The sequence below is a fragment of the Cydia strobilella genome, chromosome 10 (genome assembly GCF_947568885.1).
Source record: "Cydia strobilella chromosome 10, ilCydStro3.1, whole genome shotgun sequence".
Lineage (NCBI taxonomy): Eukaryota > Metazoa > Arthropoda > Insecta > Lepidoptera > Tortricidae > Cydia > Cydia strobilella.
In genome coordinates, this window is record NC_086050.1 from 1,231,080 (window position 1) to 1,251,112 (window position 20,033).

The following is a 20,033-nucleotide window of genomic DNA, read 5'->3' on the forward strand; positions in this document are numbered from 1 at the left end:
ATCTATGTGCTAATGCATATAATTCTATAAATTGAATACGGGATACGGTAAAGCTCTTGCAAAACTTCTGTGACCAGTAACTGTAAAAACAAAAGTGTTCATGCCTTAAGGCATGTCCAGATCCAGTGCTTTAGATTTAGAGCATTCACGGCATATTCGCTAGCTCTAACCGCATCTTCATTGGAAGTATATTAAAAGCTTATACTTTTCCTGGTTTTCTCCACCCTACACAATAACGACACCAAATTAGTACATTCCTTTTATATTTCCAGGCCACTAAATGTCAGTGTTCCCAGCAGCTCGAGCCAAGAGTCCCTCGGCGGCCTCACGGCGTGGGGCGGGGCCTCGCCCGGCCTCCCGCGAGGGGTTGCGGCCGCGGCCTCGGCTGTTTCTATAGCGTCGATGCATCAGCAGAAGAAACGGGGAATCAAGAGCTCGTTGGGGAGATTCTTTAGTAAGAAGGAGAAAGCTGGTATGCCGGTGAGTTTTTCTATTTGTCCTCGTCTTTACTTAGAGTCAAGAGTCCATGGGCAGATCTTAGCCGTGTTCTAAGCTTCTTATGAGAAACAGAGCATGAAGTGAGTAAAGGCTGGAACCGGTAACCTTTTCATACATTTAAACCGGTTTGTAATTTAGGTTGATTATATACTCATTACGAACCTAATAAAGCTTATTTTGTGGCTTTAAATTGTAGTCTTTCTGCTACACCCTTCAGGATTACAATAAGACTAACCTAGCTTGGCACTTTCCAAACTATTACGATTTCCAACCTTTACGTATTCCCATGGTATCACGCACTGGGCGGAATTGCCTGAACTGCCAACCCTTAGGCCAAAACTTGTCCTTCGTATTTTTTAAAGCGCGTTAAAGGAGTTAACCCAGCCACTGCATTTGCTTGAGATTTTTTTTCCTTTTTATAGATGCAGCAAGGCGGCCAACAGAGATCGCTGTCGTCCGCGTCTTCGTTAGGATTATCGTCGTTAGCCGACGATGCGCCGGAGGCAGCTCCCGCGCCTCTAGTACAAGATTACGCTCGCAATAAGAGCAAGTAAGTATAGGCTCATATTGTAAGAGAGAATTTAATCTGGGTAAATAACTTCACCTTATAAAATGCCACAATCATAAATCCTACGTATGCCCTTGTTAAAAATTTGCTATTGAATTGATAACCTTGAAATTGTAAATTATAATCCAAATTCTCTGGGACGTATACGGGACATACAAAAGGTTGAAACATGTTATCTATTACATACATACCAGTAGCCGGGCGTCCATACTCCATAGAACTTGATTCCCACTTGCTTGCGCGCTTTGAGGGAGCTGAGAACTTTCTCATATAGGTATCAATGAAAAATGAGTCCCAATTAGCTCCGGGTGGCCTAACAGACATATTTAACGCGCCACCGCTACTGTTTAGATACGTAAAGTTTTGTTTTGTTTGATACCGAGCATGTAGCTTTTTGGCTCTGAACTGACGCTGACCCGAAAACAACATGTGTTTCAATTAAATTCTAAAATAATATTCTTCTTTTGCAGAGACCGCGACTACCGACACGAACTACTAGGAGAAGCTATGCGCGCAGGCACACCCTTCGCGCTGTGGAACGGGCCTACCGTGGTCGCGTGGCTCGAGCTGTGGGTCGGCATGCCGGCGTGGTACGTGGCTGCTTGTCGCGCTAATGTGAAGAGCGGAGCCATTATGTCGGCTCTGTCTGATCAGGAGATACAGAGAGAAATTGGTAAGCCAAATAAACCATCATAGCATCTAATACATCCTGTATTTTTATGGTTATTAAATAAAATGCAATGGTTGCATTATTTTGGCCACAGAAAGTATTTTGAAATGTTATAAGACTCACCTATTAACATTTTTTTTTTTTTCAAATAAAACTTATATTGTGATTTCAGGCATCAGTAACCCCTTGCACCGGCTCAAACTACGTCTGGCTATTCAAGAGATGGTGTCTTTGACGTCACCATCGGCGCCGAGAGGGACGGCATGTGCGGCCCTTGCCTTCGGAGATATGAATCATGAATGGATCGGCAACGTCTGGCTGCCATCATTAGGTAAATCTGTTTTGGGGTTTTGAAATTTTGCGCTGATAAACCGGTTTAGAACCATAAAAACCGGTAATAATCACAGTCAGTATAAACGCGGTCCAAGAAAAGACGTACATACACGACAATACATATTACATATATAACTCTCTTTTTTGTCTGACCGCTATCTCGCTTATAAACCTGTTTTTTCCCTCGCCCTGACTACTGTCCAACAGTTCAAAGAGTTATTTTGAAATTAAAAATTTAAAAAATTAAACTTTTTAGTATCCTAGTACGATTGGGCAAAATAAGCCAAATTTTATTATAAGAATTCGTACGCGTCACGTTTCGGAGAACATAGCTCTCCATTTTGAAGCACTAAAAGTGCAGAAGACAGTTTGCTCTCTGCTCATCGAGACAAAACCGTTTAAGGGAATTATATTATTTACTTAAGCTATAACACTTGTGTTACAGGATTACCTCAATACCGCACGACGTTCATGGAGTGTCTGGTGGACGCGAGAATGCTCGAACACCTCACAAAGCGAGACCTCCGCACACAGCTCAAAATGGTCGACAGCTTCCATAGGTAAATCCGATAGCATAAACAATTTTATAGCAGTAGCGTAAAAATACTAATATAATAGGGTATTTGACTGTATTTAAAATAAATCATTTTACAGCATGCATGAAATTAAGCACCCGAAGATTTATAGAGAAACGTAGAGAGCAGTTATTTTCAGACACAATTTATATTTTTAAACTCGTATAAAACTATAAAGAGAATTCCATAGTACCAAAATCATTTTGACAGTTCGGAAAAGGGAAATTGATTTGACTAGTAGTCAAATACCCTATTTACGCAAAATAATCTTATATGCTTTTGAAAATTAATCATGTTCTATTGACTGCGTAATATCAAAAAAAGTTTTAATTAATTTGTTGTGTCGTAGTTTTTTTCTTTAATAAAATAGATCAACTTAAATTGAATAATAGATTTGAATAGATAGAACGTGATAAATTAACTTTTAGTCTATTTTGCTGACAGATTCTTGCAAGGGCTGAAACCGGTTTTTACTATTTTCGATTTGTGTCTTTGTATTTTTATATTTCCTTATTATTATTAGCATATAGGTAATTATCGGTACGAATAATTTGTGCTACAAAGAAAGTTGCAAACCGGTTATGATAGATTACAAAACCGATTTTTTTGTATGAAGGAAGTTACCGGTTTCGGTCCTCGGGTCATTATCGATATTTTTTCCGGGTAAAATGTACAATGTATATAGTTTTTATTGTAAAATGTCAGAACATCCCTACACTTCGGCGTGGCGTGCCTGAAGCGCGTGGGCTACAGCGTGCGCGCGCTGGAGGAGCGGCGCCGCGCGGCCGAGCTGTGCGCGCGCGACGTGCTCGTGTGGAGCAACGAGCGCCTGCAGCGCTGGCTGCTCGGCATCAACCTGAAGGTACGTCCGAGCAGAACCGACGCTCACCACCTAGAGCCCGAGGAACGACCGCAACACTATCCATACCACCCCGGGGAAATATCCATAACCGATATATATACTAATTTATCACTACATCGCTGTTTCTGTCGAGCCCGTGCGCCGATGCGAGCTGTTGCCGTATCACCATTTCGGACTTATTGTTTAAGACTGAAAATTGGTCGGCTCGTTGTTGATCCTTGTTGATCCGTGCGCGGCGCATGCACAAATGTTTGTATTGGGCTGTAGCCGCGCTCGGCAGTTGAGGTTATTGGCGGTAGAAGGGTTACTTAACTTCAAAAAGGAAGGAGTTTCTTAATTCGCCAGATTCGTTATTTTTTTAGCTATTTTTATGTCTAGTCCCTACTAAAATAAATAAATAATATATAAATACTTAAATACATAGAAAACACCCATGACTCAGGAACAAATATCTGTGCTCATCACACAAATAAATACCCTTACCGGGATTCGAACCCGGGACCATCGGCTTCACCGGCAGGGTCACTACCTACTAGGCCAGACTGGTCGTCAAACCTTGAAGATAAAGACTTTTTTGTTTTAAGGCCTTTTTTGTTTATTGTTTTAAGAGGTGCCCATTATGTCAGGACAATGGGAAAACTATTAACGTGACCATCAAGATCTGATGAAGGGTTTCTGAAGAGATCGATGGAACTCTTCACGTGTTAAAAACGACTAGAGTCGGACCACGTTAAGTTCTCAGTCTATCAGTCTTAACATTTTGCTATAAAACAAGCTTTATAACGGGCATAATCTTTACCAAACCTACGGCAATATTTTACGCCTCAAAATTGAATATTATCATTATCTAGATATTGTTCGTGAGCTCAGATCTATGAAAGCTTTATCTTTTTTATGGTAAATTAAAGCCTTACGAGATCGCTAGTCGTTAAAGGATTAACCATCTATTTGTTATATTTAAGACCGTCCTTTAAAATATATTAAATTTGTATTTTTTTATTTGACATCATCTAAATTAGATATTCTTATGAAAAATGAAAATGAAAAAATATTTATTTAAGGTACAATAAACTTATTAAGTAACCTATTTATGCTCCAGTGCATAAAGTAAAATCATCTATTATGACCCTTATTACAAATAAACATTATCTATAATAAAAAAAGTTACATATATGTGACGTTTTCAACCAAAAGGTACCACATTGTCGCTTGTCGATAAGTTTGATTTCTAATTGAAGCTATATGGAAATAGCACCTTACTTACAAGCGACAATAAGTACCCTTTTGGTTGAAAATTACACATATACAGACTTATTCACTAATTTATTATGTAAGAAACTTATCTTAACGTGCGATGCAAACTCGGTATCGGTAGTTGACGCAACAGTCAAGTGAAAAAATGTATTATAATTTATATCTATCATCGTTTAGTGCCCACGACACAAAGCCTTTGAGCTTACTGTTTGACTAGGTCGATTTATCTAAGATTGTCCTCATAATATTTATTTTAACTTTATTTATTTAATATTGATATTTGTTTCGCAGGAGTACGCCAACAACCTGGTGGAGAGCGGCGTGCACGGCGCGCTGATCGCGTTAGACGATAACTTTGACGCCAACAGCATGGCGCTCGCGCTGCAGATACCCACGCAGAACACGCAGGTACCTACACTAAAACAGATTATACTATAATATGCGAGAGGTGTTTCAGTTTAGATCAGTCTTTAGATCAATAACAATAGACTCTGTCCGAAAAAACTTGATGCAAATTTGAAAAACAGAACGCTAATGACTAAAATGAGATTGACTCTCGACTCTATGACGGTTTCACCAACTACTATGGATCACTACATAGTATAAAACAGTCACTTTCCGCTATCTGTCTGTCCCTATGTATGCTTAGATATTTAAAACTACACTACGGATTTCACCTATCAATAGAGTAATTCTTGTGGAAGGTTTTAATGTATAATTTGTAAAGGTTTTGTGTAACCCGTGCAAAGTCGTTAAAAGCTGCCGTGCTAGTCTTTTATATGGAACAATAGTACATTTTTCGTATAGAATTCGAACCTAAACTTAAGGTTAAGTTACTTATGTTTAATGAAAATGATGCCGTGTGTTACGAATTTTATTCTGTTTTGTAGGGTTGAAACCGGTTTTTACTATTTTTGAAATATATGATTCATATTTCTCTATTACTCTATTTTTTTATTAGTATACCTAATCTAAAAAAAGCGCTGGTGGCCTAGCGGTAAGAGCGTGCGACTTTCAATCCGGAGGTCGCGGGTTCAAACCCCCGGCTCGTACCAATGAGTTTTTCGGAACTTATGTACGAAATATCATTTGATATTTATACCAGTCGCTTTTCGGTGAAGGAAAACATCGTGAGGAAACCGGACTAATCCTAACAAGGCCTAGTTTCCCCCTCTGGGTTGGAAGGTCAGATGGCAATCGCTTTCGTAAAAACTAGTGCCTACGTCAATTCTTAGGATTAGTTGTCAAGCGGACCCGTGGCAAAAATGCCGGGATAACGCGAGGAAGATGATGATGAATCTTCTATAAAATTGATAACAAAAAAAGTCGCAAACCGCGTTTAACCTAAATTATAAACCGGTTAAGCTTATGAAATGATTACCGGTTTCTAACTCTTGGTGTACCAAGATTTTTAGTAAGTTAAGTTTCTTAAATGTATATTTTACATGGGTAGGTATATATAGTTTTGCTAAAGATAATATTTGTTTTCCAGGCGCGGCAAATTCTCGAAGTAGAATTCGCGAACCTTTTACAAACCGGTACGGAACGCGCGGCGCGCATGACGCACGACCACCAGGCCGCCTCCTGACACCACACCATGAACTAGGCACCGAGGCTACCCGTGTCCACCGCCGACAACTGTCGGCCACCACCGACAACTGCCGGCCACCACCGACAACTGTCGGCCACCACAGAAAACAGTCGGGAAACCGGCATCTACCGGCAGAAACTAACTGTGAATAAACGTTTAATTTAATTTATTTGATTGGTACAAACGGCAAGTGATACACAGTTTTTTATCTTCCATAGACATATGGAATTTTTATTCCGGCTTTTAGACGTCGGCATCAAGTGGTAACATTCTGTAGTAAAATCAACTCTAGAATTACATTTGTAATGTATACGACTTGAGTTACTGTTTTAATGGTTTCGTGTGCGACAATATTTGTGAAAGACGGTTTCAGAGCTAAAATAGTAGCGGAAAAATCATATTTTATCACTCTTAAGGACATATTTAATCATATAAATAATATTTGGTATTTGAGAATCATTATTAATTCAAAATAATATGTGGCAGAACGTTCTGATTAGCTTATATCAAAAAAGTCAAAAAAATAGGGGTTAGTTCCAAAACGAGTACTTTCATAAATATTTGTGTACGATACTATAGTGTTTCTTTATTTTTAACGCTAGTACAAATTTCTCTGAATAACAATAAAGTAGGCATAAATTCTTTCAATGACGTATTTTTACACTACTTTTTACTGTAGAATGTTGCCATCTTTACATCGTTGTTGATAAAATAAAAGTTACAATAAAAGTTGTCATTACTGTTATACATATAACTATTAAACCAGTTGTAGCTACATTATGCTTTATTATATAATATATAATACAGAAGTGCTCTGATACTGTTAGATTTACTATGTACTTAACATTTATTCCGATATTTATAATATTAAAAACAAATAAATTAAATATAATAAAGCGGTCGCCAGCGTCTTGAGAAAATCATAGTCTAAAAATGAAATACACTCACAACATCATTAATACTTGTATTATAATCATCTCTATACTTAACTTCCTTTACTACTTAACTTTCTTCAGTATTCCGTTAAATATATCAAATATACATTTTCAACCTTTTAAATATAAGAATATAGTTCCAAATTGAACTAGTAGTTAGGCTATAATTTTCCCAATTTGACGCCCATACGACCGTTTCCGACATTTTCATACTCTGATGCCAAATATTAGTTACACAAACTAATATACTTAGAGTTAAACCTGCCAGTAGTCCAAACATTAGGTACTGAGACGTGAACGCCTTCACTTTGCCATATTTACCAAACATCCATATTGCTTCTTTCTCTTGGCATAAAAACAAAAGAGTTTCAAAGAGGCATTTGGTAAGGGCAAGTGAAGTGCACGGCAAGGCTCGGAACCGGTTTTTTCTTCATAAAAAAAAACCGGTATTATTACGTTCTTTTTCGTTCTTTGGTTTATTATTGAATTTTTAATGGGACAATCTAATAATACGAAGTTGTTACCTAAATACATGATTCAGTCCTACGTAAAGAGCATAAATTAATTGAAAATGTTGGGCTATTTCGGGTTTTTAAAAAAAACCGGTTCCGAGCCCTAGTGTACGGTCGAGTACACAAACATCTTACAAGCCAATCTTTCAATAGTTATTTACGATACAAGTGCGGAAAAGAGGAAATTCGAAACGAGTGGCGATAAATTAAAATACGACCGCAGGGAGTGTTTTAAATCAACACGAGTTTCGAATTACCTATTCGCACGTGTATCGTACAACGTTTTACAGTACATATGGCCCTTTAAACTTTCGACATATGAACGAAAAGTGCTATTTGACGCACTAGTGCGAGAAAGTAGCACCATATGTACTGTAAATATATATTTACACGACCTTATTGTCAGTGGCTTAGAGACGAGTAAATATATTTTTGGATCGTTCGCTTGTAAATATATTTGTCATCTCGACTGTACTAAAGTCAAGACAAACATCACTTTATGGTTGGACGAAAGCAGTCAATAAGAGTCAACGCTCAGAAATAAGATTTGGACATGTTTATAATAGGTGTGCCTAATGAATACAGGATTGGGAATCGGGAAATATTGGCACTGATTTTTATTTAAAATAACTATTTTAGAAGAACCATAACTGACTTAACATACTTTCTAAAGCTTCTAACTTATTCGAATCTGGGTTATAACCGGGAAAATCAAAGTTCGCAAATTGCGGCCATGTTTCTCTGACGCCTTAATTGGAGTAAATGAGAAAGATGCCCGTAATCTACGAACTTCGGTGTTCGCGGTAGGCCCCCTGTCCTTATCAGTTATTGTGCAGATTAACAGTTGTTAATTATTATAACCCTTAAAACGTCAAGAACGCTTAAGACGAAAGTCGAGGACCTGCACGAAATCGCCTTTTCATACAAACGGACTACGTTTGTCATTTTCCTCTCTGGATATTAACGTTATTGAAAATATTTTGACACAATTTTTGTATATCAACCTCAGCTATGCCTCTACGTTTGTTTTTTTTTCGAATTTTTAATTATTATAAGTTAGGAGCATTTAATTTTTTTAGTGAAATCTTTTTTTATGCTCCTAATTTTTACAATAATCAAAAAATCGAAAAATCGAGCATAGCTATGGTTAATATACATCATATTATGTTAAAATATTTTTCATAAATTTAATATCATAATTCATTATGTTTTATATTTTCCTATTACTTATAGGCAATAACTCAAATGTCCTGTAACTTTTGTTATTAATAAATTATTATGATTATGATTATCCAGAGAGGAAAATTGGGACTACGTTAGTTTGGAGAAACGGCCGTCCCCTTTCCTCTTAAAGACGTTGTGACTTGTGAGTAAATAAGCCTATAACAGTTATATTTAAGCGTTTACATACGGTGTCAAAGTAACTTTCACGGTTTCAAGTAAAAAGGCTCAGACAGACTAAAAGTTTCTCGAATGTAACAGTAGCGACATCTATATTAAGAAACTGAAACTTTCCCACGCGTCTACTCCCATACTGATCAAATAAAGTTCTTCATTCTTCCTCTGAGTCGAGTGAATGAGTATATACCCATTCGAAAAACTCGTTTAATGTTTTACTGGTGTCATTATTTCCTATTCTCTCTCTGGGCCTGTATACCAAGTGCCTCGCTGAGGTGTGTATATAATAGCTTATGTAGTTGAATGTGTGCCTCCGAGTGTTTGTACATCCATAGTATTAGGCGGTACACATTGGTGTGCGAGCGGGACGTCACTATATACGTCTCTTGCTCACACCGGTGCTTGCGGTGCATCAGTGTGATGACTGCGTTACCACATTATAAAGGTGTCAACAATATTATTTTGTTTTTATACTATGTTTTTGTGATGGTTTCACATTTGAGATTGTTATGCTGGGTTACATTGCTATTCTGGTTGTTTTAAATGAATTTTAACGTCGGATATTATTTTATGTTTAGCAATAGTCAATTTTAGCTATTTTTACGAAATAACCTTTATTTTTATTCGCGCTTTACTTCAATAATCATAGATATATATTTTTTTATTGATGTAATGTAATCCAGTAAACACAACATTGTCAATGTAAAAAAATGGTGTCGACAAAATGACTGTGTTTGCCGACAGTTGAAATTGTTCCGGTTCATTCTTCTCGCTTCTGAGTAATATGAAGTTCAGAACGAACCAAATATTACAAAAGAATTCCAAGGATACATTGAATAGAATAAGAACATTCAGTTGATATTGAACTGAAAGATTTTAGCTGTCGGTAATGGCTTGGTTTCGAAGGGTATCAGGTGCATTGCAAAGTCGACTTTACTCTGTGCTAATAAAGAAGACTTAAATAAAATGGATTTTGTGATCCTTCGTAGTTTTGAAAGGAAGCCCGGTTACTAGTCTGTGTACAGTGTTATGCAGTTGTGTTAGATTCTTATATTTTATAATACGCATGTTGCGGCCCACTGTGGAGCGACGCCATATTTGTGGTTGAAAATGAGAATTTTCTGTTTTTCGACGATAACTTTTTATTGTTCTTACAAAAATCTATGAAATTATAGGATCTTGGGAACCTGTTCAGGGTTATCGCTCCTTATATTTTACGATTATTTGTCAACACCATAAAAAGTTATCATGTATTAAGTATGGTGTCGTTCCACAGTGAGCCGTGGCTGCATTAGATATATTTTGTTAAGCCATTACAAGCAACCGTCTTGCGCGTACGACACTTTTTATATTTATTTTAATTTGGACTTTAAACTAATCTAGTGTCGCGCGCTCATCACGCTATTGTAACATCTACGGTTAATGAAATAAAGATTATAATTGTATAGCTAAACAATTTTAATTTTAATCTTCTTAGCGAATATTGTAAATATGGTTTGATAGCGATTACGGCCGCCCGTGCGGACATAGCAATACTTAGCTAGCTAGGATGTGTTCAAACTTTACAAGATTATTTTTAATATTTTATCGCTTTACTATTTATTAACTAGGACTTATTATTTATTAAGTTTTAACTACTAGTTACTACGGAGCTGTATCTTCTAATTGGTTACGAAATACCTCGTGTAAATGTTACGGTTGTCTGAATCACAAGTTTATTTTAAGCGTGAAGGAACATTAAAGGGCTGCTATGTACTTTGAATAGGTATCCAATAACTGTGTATAGAGTAACGAGTAACAGTATTAATAAATTAGGTGGGTGTTACGTGTGGTCACAGTGTGGAAATTATATTAAAAAGTTAAAACGTAGCTAACTTCGGAAATGTACTAAATATTTTGCCACGCATTTTGGAACGCACCCTTATTTTGCCGCGGTTTTTTTGACAAGTGTCCTTCTTTCTTTTTTTAGCTTTTGCGAGTTGGAATTGTAAACAGGCTTCCAAAAAAACCGTTTGCAAAAATATTAAGGGCGTTGTCATTTCATGAAAAAATACTATGAATATTTCGTATTCAGATAGTGTAATCAAAAATATTTAAGTGGCTAACTTTGGGCATCATGTAACATTGTAATTGACTAAAACAATTGGACATTGAAATATAAATAACTGAAATGTATATAAATAAAAGTGTAATTAAAATATGTATTCAGTTATTCGATATTGGTATTGCCAGAATTCATTACTCTTATTACCTATATTGGTATTTCTAATTTACTTTTAACGCTTTTTTTCTGTGTCAATTTCTGTGTAGATATGCATCTAGTCAACTGAAGCAAAACTAATACCGAATAACTGGGCTGTGTTTTACAGATAAATTAGTTGCAATTCTACAAAATAAAAACTAAAAAAAGCTGTTTTGGCATTTTAACAATATTGCCAGTTTTTATTTTTGTAGATATTTTAACTGGTATCGTAAAACGCGGTCGGGGTGGGGTAGCGAGAGCGAGACAGCGATATGCCCGCGTCTCTATATCATACATACACATCATTGTTTCATTATCAATGAAATATATTAAACGACTACATAAAGTTTTATATGCGACTACGTTTACAAAATGGTTATTTAGTTATTTGTTAGTGTATAGCTTTTCGATGTAGCTACTTTTTTGTATAAAGCTCGTTCGTTAGTAGGAAATGCGAAACGGTTTTTCTAAAACCGTTGCTTGGTTTCCTGTTTAGCATAGCGCGGTTAGTGTACAGTGTATACTGGCCGTTAGTAGTTCGCGTCCGTGAGAGTCGAAATTTAAAAAAAAAAACGGCTCCGTCAAACGTCCATGACCCCTCTATTCCGATTCCTCCTAAAGTGCCAACGTTCGACAGACGGTCGCGGGCTAACAATAAATAGAATAATATGGCCGCTCTAAAAAGTACCTAATTCATCAATTTTTTTTGTTATTTCTAGGACTTTTTGTAGGCGAGTGCGAAAAATGTGTAAACGTAAAAATGTCAAAACACTATTATTTCTTATAACGATCGAAAGGGGTCATTTAAATAACAAAAATATTTACACAAGGTATGTTTTAGAGCAGACAAAATCCTGTCCACATTCCACCGAGCTGTCGAACAATATTCCAAGTCCCAGTGGCTCGCTAGTTCGCTACCAAAGAATAAAGTTACCTTCACGTTAAGGTTGTATGATAGGTTTTTAGTGAATTCCATTGTATTGTATATAATTTTACATAATTTGCATAGCTTCGTTGACGACATATATCGCATCGTAGCTCCGTGTGCCCGTGCCCTGCTTACATTCCAAGCTTTCCGTGTTGCCGCTTTCATAGACCATAGACAAGTTTATAATTTTTTAATCTCCATACAAAGCCACAAATAGCGTAACTTAGTGGCCTTTTCAACGCAACGCTATTTATTTTAAATCCCAGAGAACTTACTAGGTGGCGTTGCATAAGTGGCGACATCTACAAGATGGGGCAAGCGATTTTGTATGGAGATTAACAATTTTACATGTCTCTGTCTAGACGCAGGGCGGGGGAATGTAACGGTGATTATTTTGACCAATGTAATCAGAATACTGTGTAACCTTTGTAAAAATATTTATCAAATGTGCGAACGACGTACGTTATGCATAATGATAAGAGGTAAATACAATTTACACGATACAAGCACTTTGTTTTATTTGTACCTTACCAAATAGGTAAAACTAACCCAACTGCCTCCGGTTTGTTTGTACTTGTACATAGAACCTTCGTTTTTTTTTTTTTTTATTACAAATAGGCAAGCATTTGACCGCAATCTCACCTGATGGTAAGTGCCGATGCAGTCTAGGATGGATCATGCTTACCTAAAAGATGTCTATTCACTCTCGATTTAAAAAGATCCAAGTTATAGTGGACTGGGAATATATTTGCAGGAAGTGAAATCCACTCCTCTCTTTAGAAGTCAGTTTAGTAGGTGCTATATCAAGTTCATGACACTTATGTTTTTTTTTGCCTCGATTCTTGCCACGACTGCCACGAGCATAACTTCTTTCCAACACCCACATTTTTAAGTGCCATGCTATTGGCTATACCTTCTGTGTTATCGCCTGGCCGCCAGCAAGACGTTTAAACGATTTTCGCCTTAAAGGTGGAAATGTGTCACTCAGTCCTCAAAAAATATCAATAACGAAACAACACTAAATTCTAAACTGAAATAAATATCATATACGAAGGAGAAAATGACCAAAGCCTCCATATTTATTTCAGTTTATAGTTTAAATAGTAGTGTGTCTACTTGAAAAACCACAAATTAAAATATTTTCATAGAAAATAATTTAATTTGTTCTTACAACACTAAATTCATCAAAATAGTCTCAGTAGTTTTGACGCTGCGGTGAAGCTCAAGACACAAACTCTACCCCACCACGCATCAAAATCATTACAGCTGTTGGAAAACTCCTTTGATTTTGGCAATTATTGTGAGAGAATAAGAGCTCGTTCCCACTATGTCGGATGTCGGAACGATTTTTAATCGGGTGTCGTAGCGGCAGAACATTTTATATGAAGCTATTCACACACGAACGACAACGATTTTGTGTCGGATCCGACATAAAATATCGTGGGTTTTGTCAGCCCTCCGTCCGGAAAAAAATCGTGTCGGCGGCGCTGTTCACATATGATGTCGGATGTCGGACCGACCCCGCCCGCGCCGCACTCCCTGTGCCTCCCGCGCGTCAAATGAGAACCTCAAATGGCACCAGCTGCGGTCGTGGCCGACAGCCGACTAGTGTGAACAGAGGCACCGACACCTGATTAAAAATCGTCCCGACAGCCGACTAGTGTGAACAGAGGCACCGACACCTGATTAAAAATCGTCCCGACAGCCAACTATAATGTGAACAGAGGCGCCGACACCCGATTAAAAGTCGTCCCGACATCCGACATAGTGGGAACGAGCTCTAAGATACACGATTGAACGTATTTTCCAATCGCTAATTGCCGGGTCCACACAGTACAGAGCGAGCATACGCGCGAGGCAATTTCCTCGCGCACAAAACGGCCAGTGTAGACGTGCCTCGGGGAAGGGTTTCGTGTGGATCCGTATTCCGTAATAATGGATCTTATACGTGGTGGGGCGGACGGTGGCAAAAAGGAGGTCCACAAGGTAATGTAATAAACTCGGACCTCGCTAAGTTTGCACCAACTTGGCAGGGACAATGCGTAAGTACATATGGGGCATTTTCTATGAAAAAGGGACCTTGTTGTCGATGGCGCTTACGCCACACAGCGTCGCGCGGCATTGTATTTATATCGGAGCATCGTTTATAATAAGTAAGCGCCATCGACAATAAGGACCCTTTTTATAGAAAATACCACATATCCCATTAGAGCAACATACTTGACATGAAAACTTAACGTTTATGGTTTATGCTGTCAAAGTAGGTAACCCACATACCATGGAGACTATATAAAGGAGCCAAATCTCTATGTATGAAAAGTGTCGATCAAAAAACAGTAATTAGGCGGCGCCACCATACACCGAAATACTACCAAAAACAACCTACGTAATTTGGTCGGGTTATTTGTTGCCTTATATGGTTCATGTTATACTCATGTCCCAGAGCCTAACTAGCGCCATCGGAGAGATTAGGAAAATTTAAAGCTGAAAGCGGTCACTTTTGCAACAATTCTGGCATAAGAGATTGCGATCCTTTCTATACCATCCATACCACATACTTTCAAGTAAGTTTTTGGAATTATGACAGGTGGTGCTCGAAAAACTATGAGCATGTTTTTTAATATTAAGGTTATTAAGAGTAGGTTACTAAAATAACTTGAACTACCTGAGAAAATTTTAATAATACAACAAATCACATCTGAGGTTTCTTTTTATTTCCCATCATACTTAGCGTCCTACAGATCTTCTTTTTCAACTCTTTCTGCCGTTTTAGCTTACGCCATTCGATTTCGTTCATCTCCCGTCTGTGCGCTTTTAATCTCTCCTTAGTTGCTTTCTTCTGAGCTTCTTTCTTTGTCTCAAAGTTAGTCTTTAGCATCTTCATAACGCTTGATACCTTCTGTTCATATGGACTCTTTACTACAGCAACTCTTTCCTTGTTTATATCCTTAAGTGATTCCCCTGATAAAGTAGTAGTCTTCGATTTAGGCTTGAATCTGTAAGGCAGACCCTTCTGCAATGCTTTAGGTATTACTAAAGGCTTAAAGACTGCTGGGGCTCTCGGAATCTCAGTATACATAGAGTCCTTATTCGCATCCATCCTTATATTCCTTTCTCTCTTCAATCGTCCTTTAGTCTTCATGCCTTGCCAAGCGTTTTTAGACTCTATAGGCAAAAGTAGATTCACAACAGGCGCGTAGAATCTGGTAACGTCGACCTTAAACCATGTTCGACAGAAAACTATGTCACTCATTTTGATTTTGTCTTCAAATGTAGCTCGGAAACCGCCTTCAGGTTTATTGATCGCCTTCTTGATCTGCCCTCTGATTCCTGATACTGTTTTGATTCTCGCTCCTTCGAATTTCGCTACTTCAAGAGTGCTGTTGAACATGTCTTTGATAAAAGCAGTTTTCTTGTATATTTTAGTTGGTGTGCCAACTAGCTTTAGTTTCTTGACAATTTGCGTGGATTTGTTAATTTCGTTTACACTTCCTGTAGCTGCTATTCTGAAACCTAATTGCTTCATATCATTAGGGTCATTAGTGACTGTCTGCAACGCCAGAAAACCTGTATTTTGTGGCGTTATCGGTCCATAGAAGTGCATGTTACAAGTCACATGTTCGGGCGTATACTTTAGATATCTACATTTTAAATCATCTTCTATTTTAGAGTAAATAGGCAGAGTTTGGAACCTTCTCCATCCTAAAGAAATAATCAAAGGATCATTTGTTTTTAATATCTTTTTGTACCATCTGTGTTTCTTGACTTTACAAGACACATAGCCAATGTTCTGCTCTGCCATGTTTAATGATCCAATGAGTATTGGATAGCTAGCTTCGAAATTCGTAACAAATTCGGCAGGCATGTTTTTGAAAAGCATTCTCACATACAAACCAGGTCTGAAACCTTCCACGTCTATCCTTAAACCTTCATCCAAATTATCAAAAACTGATTTGTTCAATTCAGACTGCTTCAATGCCTCTGCTTTCAAATTCTCATAATAGGAATGATCACCTTTTATCCTATGATCATCAGGATTATCATATTCAGAGTCAAATTTCGCTTTTAATTTCGTTTTCTTTTCTAATATTTCTGCTCTAGTCAATTCTCCTTTGCGTTTTGTACCTGTTTCCTCTTTTTCCTCGTTTTCCGTTGCAGCATGTTTCTGACCAGTTTCTAAGTCCTCAAAATCTCCAAACATCTCCTCATCATCGCCATCACTTGCATCATCAAGTTTAAGGAGTTCTGAAGCATCTTCATCAGCTGATCTCTTTCCAGTGACAAAACTGTTGATCAAAACTTGTTTATTGACTTCGCTGGTCCAATCCTTTATAGTTGGTTTATCTAGCGAGTAAAAGGAAGAACACTCCTCAATGTCTAATCGCTCTTTCTCTTTATGTTTCTTTTTCTGTGTGTCTGTTACTTTCTTAAACAACCCTCCAATTTCTTCGCCATCACTTTCATCTGATTCTTCCTTTTCTTTGTTTTTATTTCCAATCTCAAATTCCCCATACACAAGCTTCATTATATTCTTAGATGTTTTCTGCCTCTCAAAATAAGCCTCAGTGGCTTTCTCACTAAGCTTTTCTTTCCATTTTGCACCAAAATCTTCATTATCTGATTCATCATTATCCCCACTGTCATCATCTTCATCATCATCATTATTATCTTTTTCAGTAGCAGGATCATCATTCTCAGATCCTGAATCATTATTCCAAGGAACCTTGTTGCTTTCTTTCTCTTGAACAATACCACTATCATTGTCTGAATCATTATCATCAGAATCTGACTCATCTGAGCTTTCCTGTCCCTTCTTATTGTTATGTTGTAAATATTCATCATCTTTAATCATATCAGGGTAGATCACAGCACCACCACTGAACAACTGAAATCCAGACTCTTGCATCTGCTCATCCACTGTTTCTTTAGTCTCAACAACGTTTTTTAGCAGCTCCTTCTTTTCACTAATCTCCTCATCTTCTTTTTTATGATGATGGGAGCCTTGGAGCTCAATGTAAACAGCATCCTTATCGTAAACGATGCCACCCACTCCCGAGAAGGGCGCGTAGATCTGTCTCTCTCTTTCCATGAGGTGTCTCTTTTTCTCTCTGCTGGGAAGTGGACAGGGGTCTGGCAGATATGACAGTTCACTAATTTTCATGTCTCCAACACCTAAAAATAATAAAAAGAGTTGGTAGTGATTTACGTTATTTAGTAAAAAAAAATAACTAAGATATATCAAGATATGATTGTTGTTTTACTGGGTTCCCCTCATCTGGCCGAATATCATTTGTCAGAAATACACTTTGCATAACACATATCGCACAAAACTTTTATGCGAATGATACTTTCGCATACATATATACTTGCCAAAATAGTCATTTCGCGTAATATTCATTTGGCAGAATTTTTTTAAGTGGTTAGGATTTTCTGCCAAATAATATTATGCAAAAAGAAATTCTGCAAAGTAATATTATGCGAAAAGCAGTATGCGAAATTCAATTCTGCCAAACAACATTTCTGCCAAGTAAAATTATGCAATACAAAAATATGTCATAAATATTTCTGCCAACACAATAGAGAACCTGTTTTATTATATCTTAGTATGTTTCTATCACAATGTCAGTAAAAATAATCTTGTTTTGGGAATTACCGAACACCATCCCTACTAATCCCTCTGTGTGTCAGTTACCTCTTCATGCTTAAACTGTTGAATTGATTTAGATAACATTTTCTATGAAGGTAGTTTGAGGCCCGGGAAAGAACATACAGTAGTTTTTATCAATCATCATCATCATTCCACAGAGACAAAGTCGCGGGCAGAAGCTAGTAGAAGAATAGATGGAAATAATAAATAGAAAAGGGTATGACAAAAACTATAAACAGTGACTATGACTATGTTATGTTGTAAAAGAAAAATACAAACTGGGGATAAAAAAAAATAGTTGTTATGCACATTATTATTATTTAAGCATTATTTCTTGCACATCCATTATAAAATTGACTTTTGTTATATTTTCACGATGTGTGATCCCTTGAAGGTAAAAGCCTCCATCTTTTTCCACTTCCCTTTGTCTGTAGCGTTATTCCCCCAAGTCTTTCCTGCAATTGCTATAATGTCATCTATCTTTTTCTTTGTTCCCCTGAGGTTTTTTGCCCAGTGGGCCTTTTAGTTATACACAAAGCAATTGAATTCATGAATAGAAACCATATCAGTTGTTCTCATGTTTCTAATATCAAGTAGATAAATCTTAGAAAATTAAACTTACCAGCAATGTGTACAGCAGATTCTTTCATCAATGGCACTCCCCTCACATAGCCGTAGAGCACCACATCTCTATTGACCTTCGGGTCCTTCCGGATCGCCTCCTGATTAGTGATGTCTTCCATTCTGTCCCCAAGCACATAAGCATGGGTCATGCGCCAACTTAACGGCCTAAACTTCATTACAGATATGAAACGGGACAAATTCTTTATTTCATTCCTTAAATATTCTCCATGGACTATACCGGAGAGGTAAAATAACTTAGCGCCTTGGTACACCTCAGTCCAAAATCTGTGCTTCAAAGTTTTCTTAGTTGTTTTTAGTGTCTTTGCATTCTTTATCATGTCCAAATGAGTCAACACACCCATTATTTTAGGCATGCCATGCACTTGACATATGTTTAGGAATTCGAATATTTCCATTTCGAAGCCGAAACTAGCGTCACAGAGGAGCAGCACTAGATCAGCACATTTTGCGATGTCGATCATCGAGTTGACGTCGTTATTGCATTCTATGAGAGTTATTCGGCGTTTCTTTGATGTGACGATGGTCACAGGCCCTTTGATGCTTGTGACGTTGGTTTTTATGAAGCTTTTAATGAGATTGTTAATGACTGTGGTCTTTCCTACGCGCGGCGGACCAACCACACCAACTACTATCGGAGGAGGTTCTAGCGGCGTCTTATCTACCTGGGGAATATGCTGCTTCTTTGCAATAATATCCTCCTTCCTCCTGAACTGCCTCTCAGCTCGTACGGCCGACTGTATAGCAAAAGCTTTGGGATTTCGTTGCCGAGCGCTTAGGTTAGATTGGTCGATTTGGTTTTTCTTTTTCTTCTTCTCCGCTTTTCGGCCGGCATGCTTCGCCCGATGGGACTTCTTTTTGTCAAATGCTGAATCGTCTGCCATGGTCGTCACTAGAAGTTAATTCATTTATAGTCTACAAAATAAATTCACGTGGTGTATCTATCACCGCCGAATCCGAATGTTGATTAGATTTGACATTGACAGATGATTGTAATGTTACAAGTGTAAATAATTATTAAGATAACAGTCAGAAATTATTGCACTCAGCGCATAAATATAAGCTGCACTCAGCAAGCAGAGTTTGAAGCAGAGGCTAACAAACCCAGTAGTTTGATGCACTAGTTAATAGCATATGCTCAAACTTCTAACGTTTTTACAATTAACAAATAAAGGCGCAGGCTTATTGAGTATTGCATTCTTTGCGTAGGCTACTGTTACTCACAGAATTGGTTTACCAGACTATTAACCCACGCCTTACTCGTTTCAGTCACACAAGTCTTATGCCTTGTTTAGGCGATAGCGACGGCCTACTGGACGCGCCATGGACGCGCACACGTGCCGCCAACACCCAACACCAACTGTGCAAGTACTGCAAC

General features: G+C 37.7%; 3 protein-coding genes across 5 annotated transcripts in view; 1 reads left to right on the forward strand and 2 right to left on the reverse strand.

Moving 5' to 3' along the window:
* LOC134744837 (liprin-alpha-1) overlaps positions 1 to 12,872 on the forward strand; it is a 226,811-nt gene extending 213,939 nt beyond the window's left edge. For 2 of the 3 annotated variants that reach the window (XM_063678757.1, XM_063678755.1), the window contains 8 exons: positions 273 to 480; positions 921 to 1,048; positions 1,537 to 1,739; positions 1,909 to 2,067; positions 2,515 to 2,629; positions 3,350 to 3,506; positions 5,052 to 5,168; positions 6,253 to 12,872. In XM_063678757.1, coding sequence (XP_063534827.1) covers positions 273 to 480; positions 921 to 1,048; positions 1,537 to 1,739; positions 1,909 to 2,067; positions 2,515 to 2,629; positions 3,350 to 3,506; positions 5,052 to 5,168; positions 6,253 to 6,348 — 1,183 coding nt within the window. In that variant the 3' untranslated portion in view covers positions 6,349 to 12,872. The remainder of the gene's footprint in view (positions 1 to 272; positions 481 to 920; positions 1,049 to 1,536; positions 1,740 to 1,908; positions 2,068 to 2,514; positions 2,630 to 3,349; positions 3,507 to 5,051; positions 5,169 to 6,252) is intronic. The other variant, XM_063678756.1, reaches the window with a different exon arrangement.
* LOC134744847 (regucalcin-like) overlaps positions 1 to 20,033 on the reverse strand; it is a 290,519-nt gene that overhangs the window by 87,199 nt on the left and 183,287 nt on the right. The window lies entirely within an intron of this gene.
* LOC134744821 (ribosome biogenesis protein BMS1 homolog) lies at positions 15,028 to 19,630 on the reverse strand. The gene is made up of 2 exons (XM_063678732.1): positions 18,636 to 19,630; positions 15,028 to 17,538 (listed from the first exon to the last, which is right to left on the reverse strand). The coding sequence occupies exons 1-2, from the start codon at positions 19,537 to 19,539 to the stop codon at positions 15,059 to 15,061; spliced, it is 3,384 nt and encodes a 1,127-aa protein (XP_063534802.1). The 5' UTR covers positions 19,540 to 19,630; the 3' UTR covers positions 15,028 to 15,058.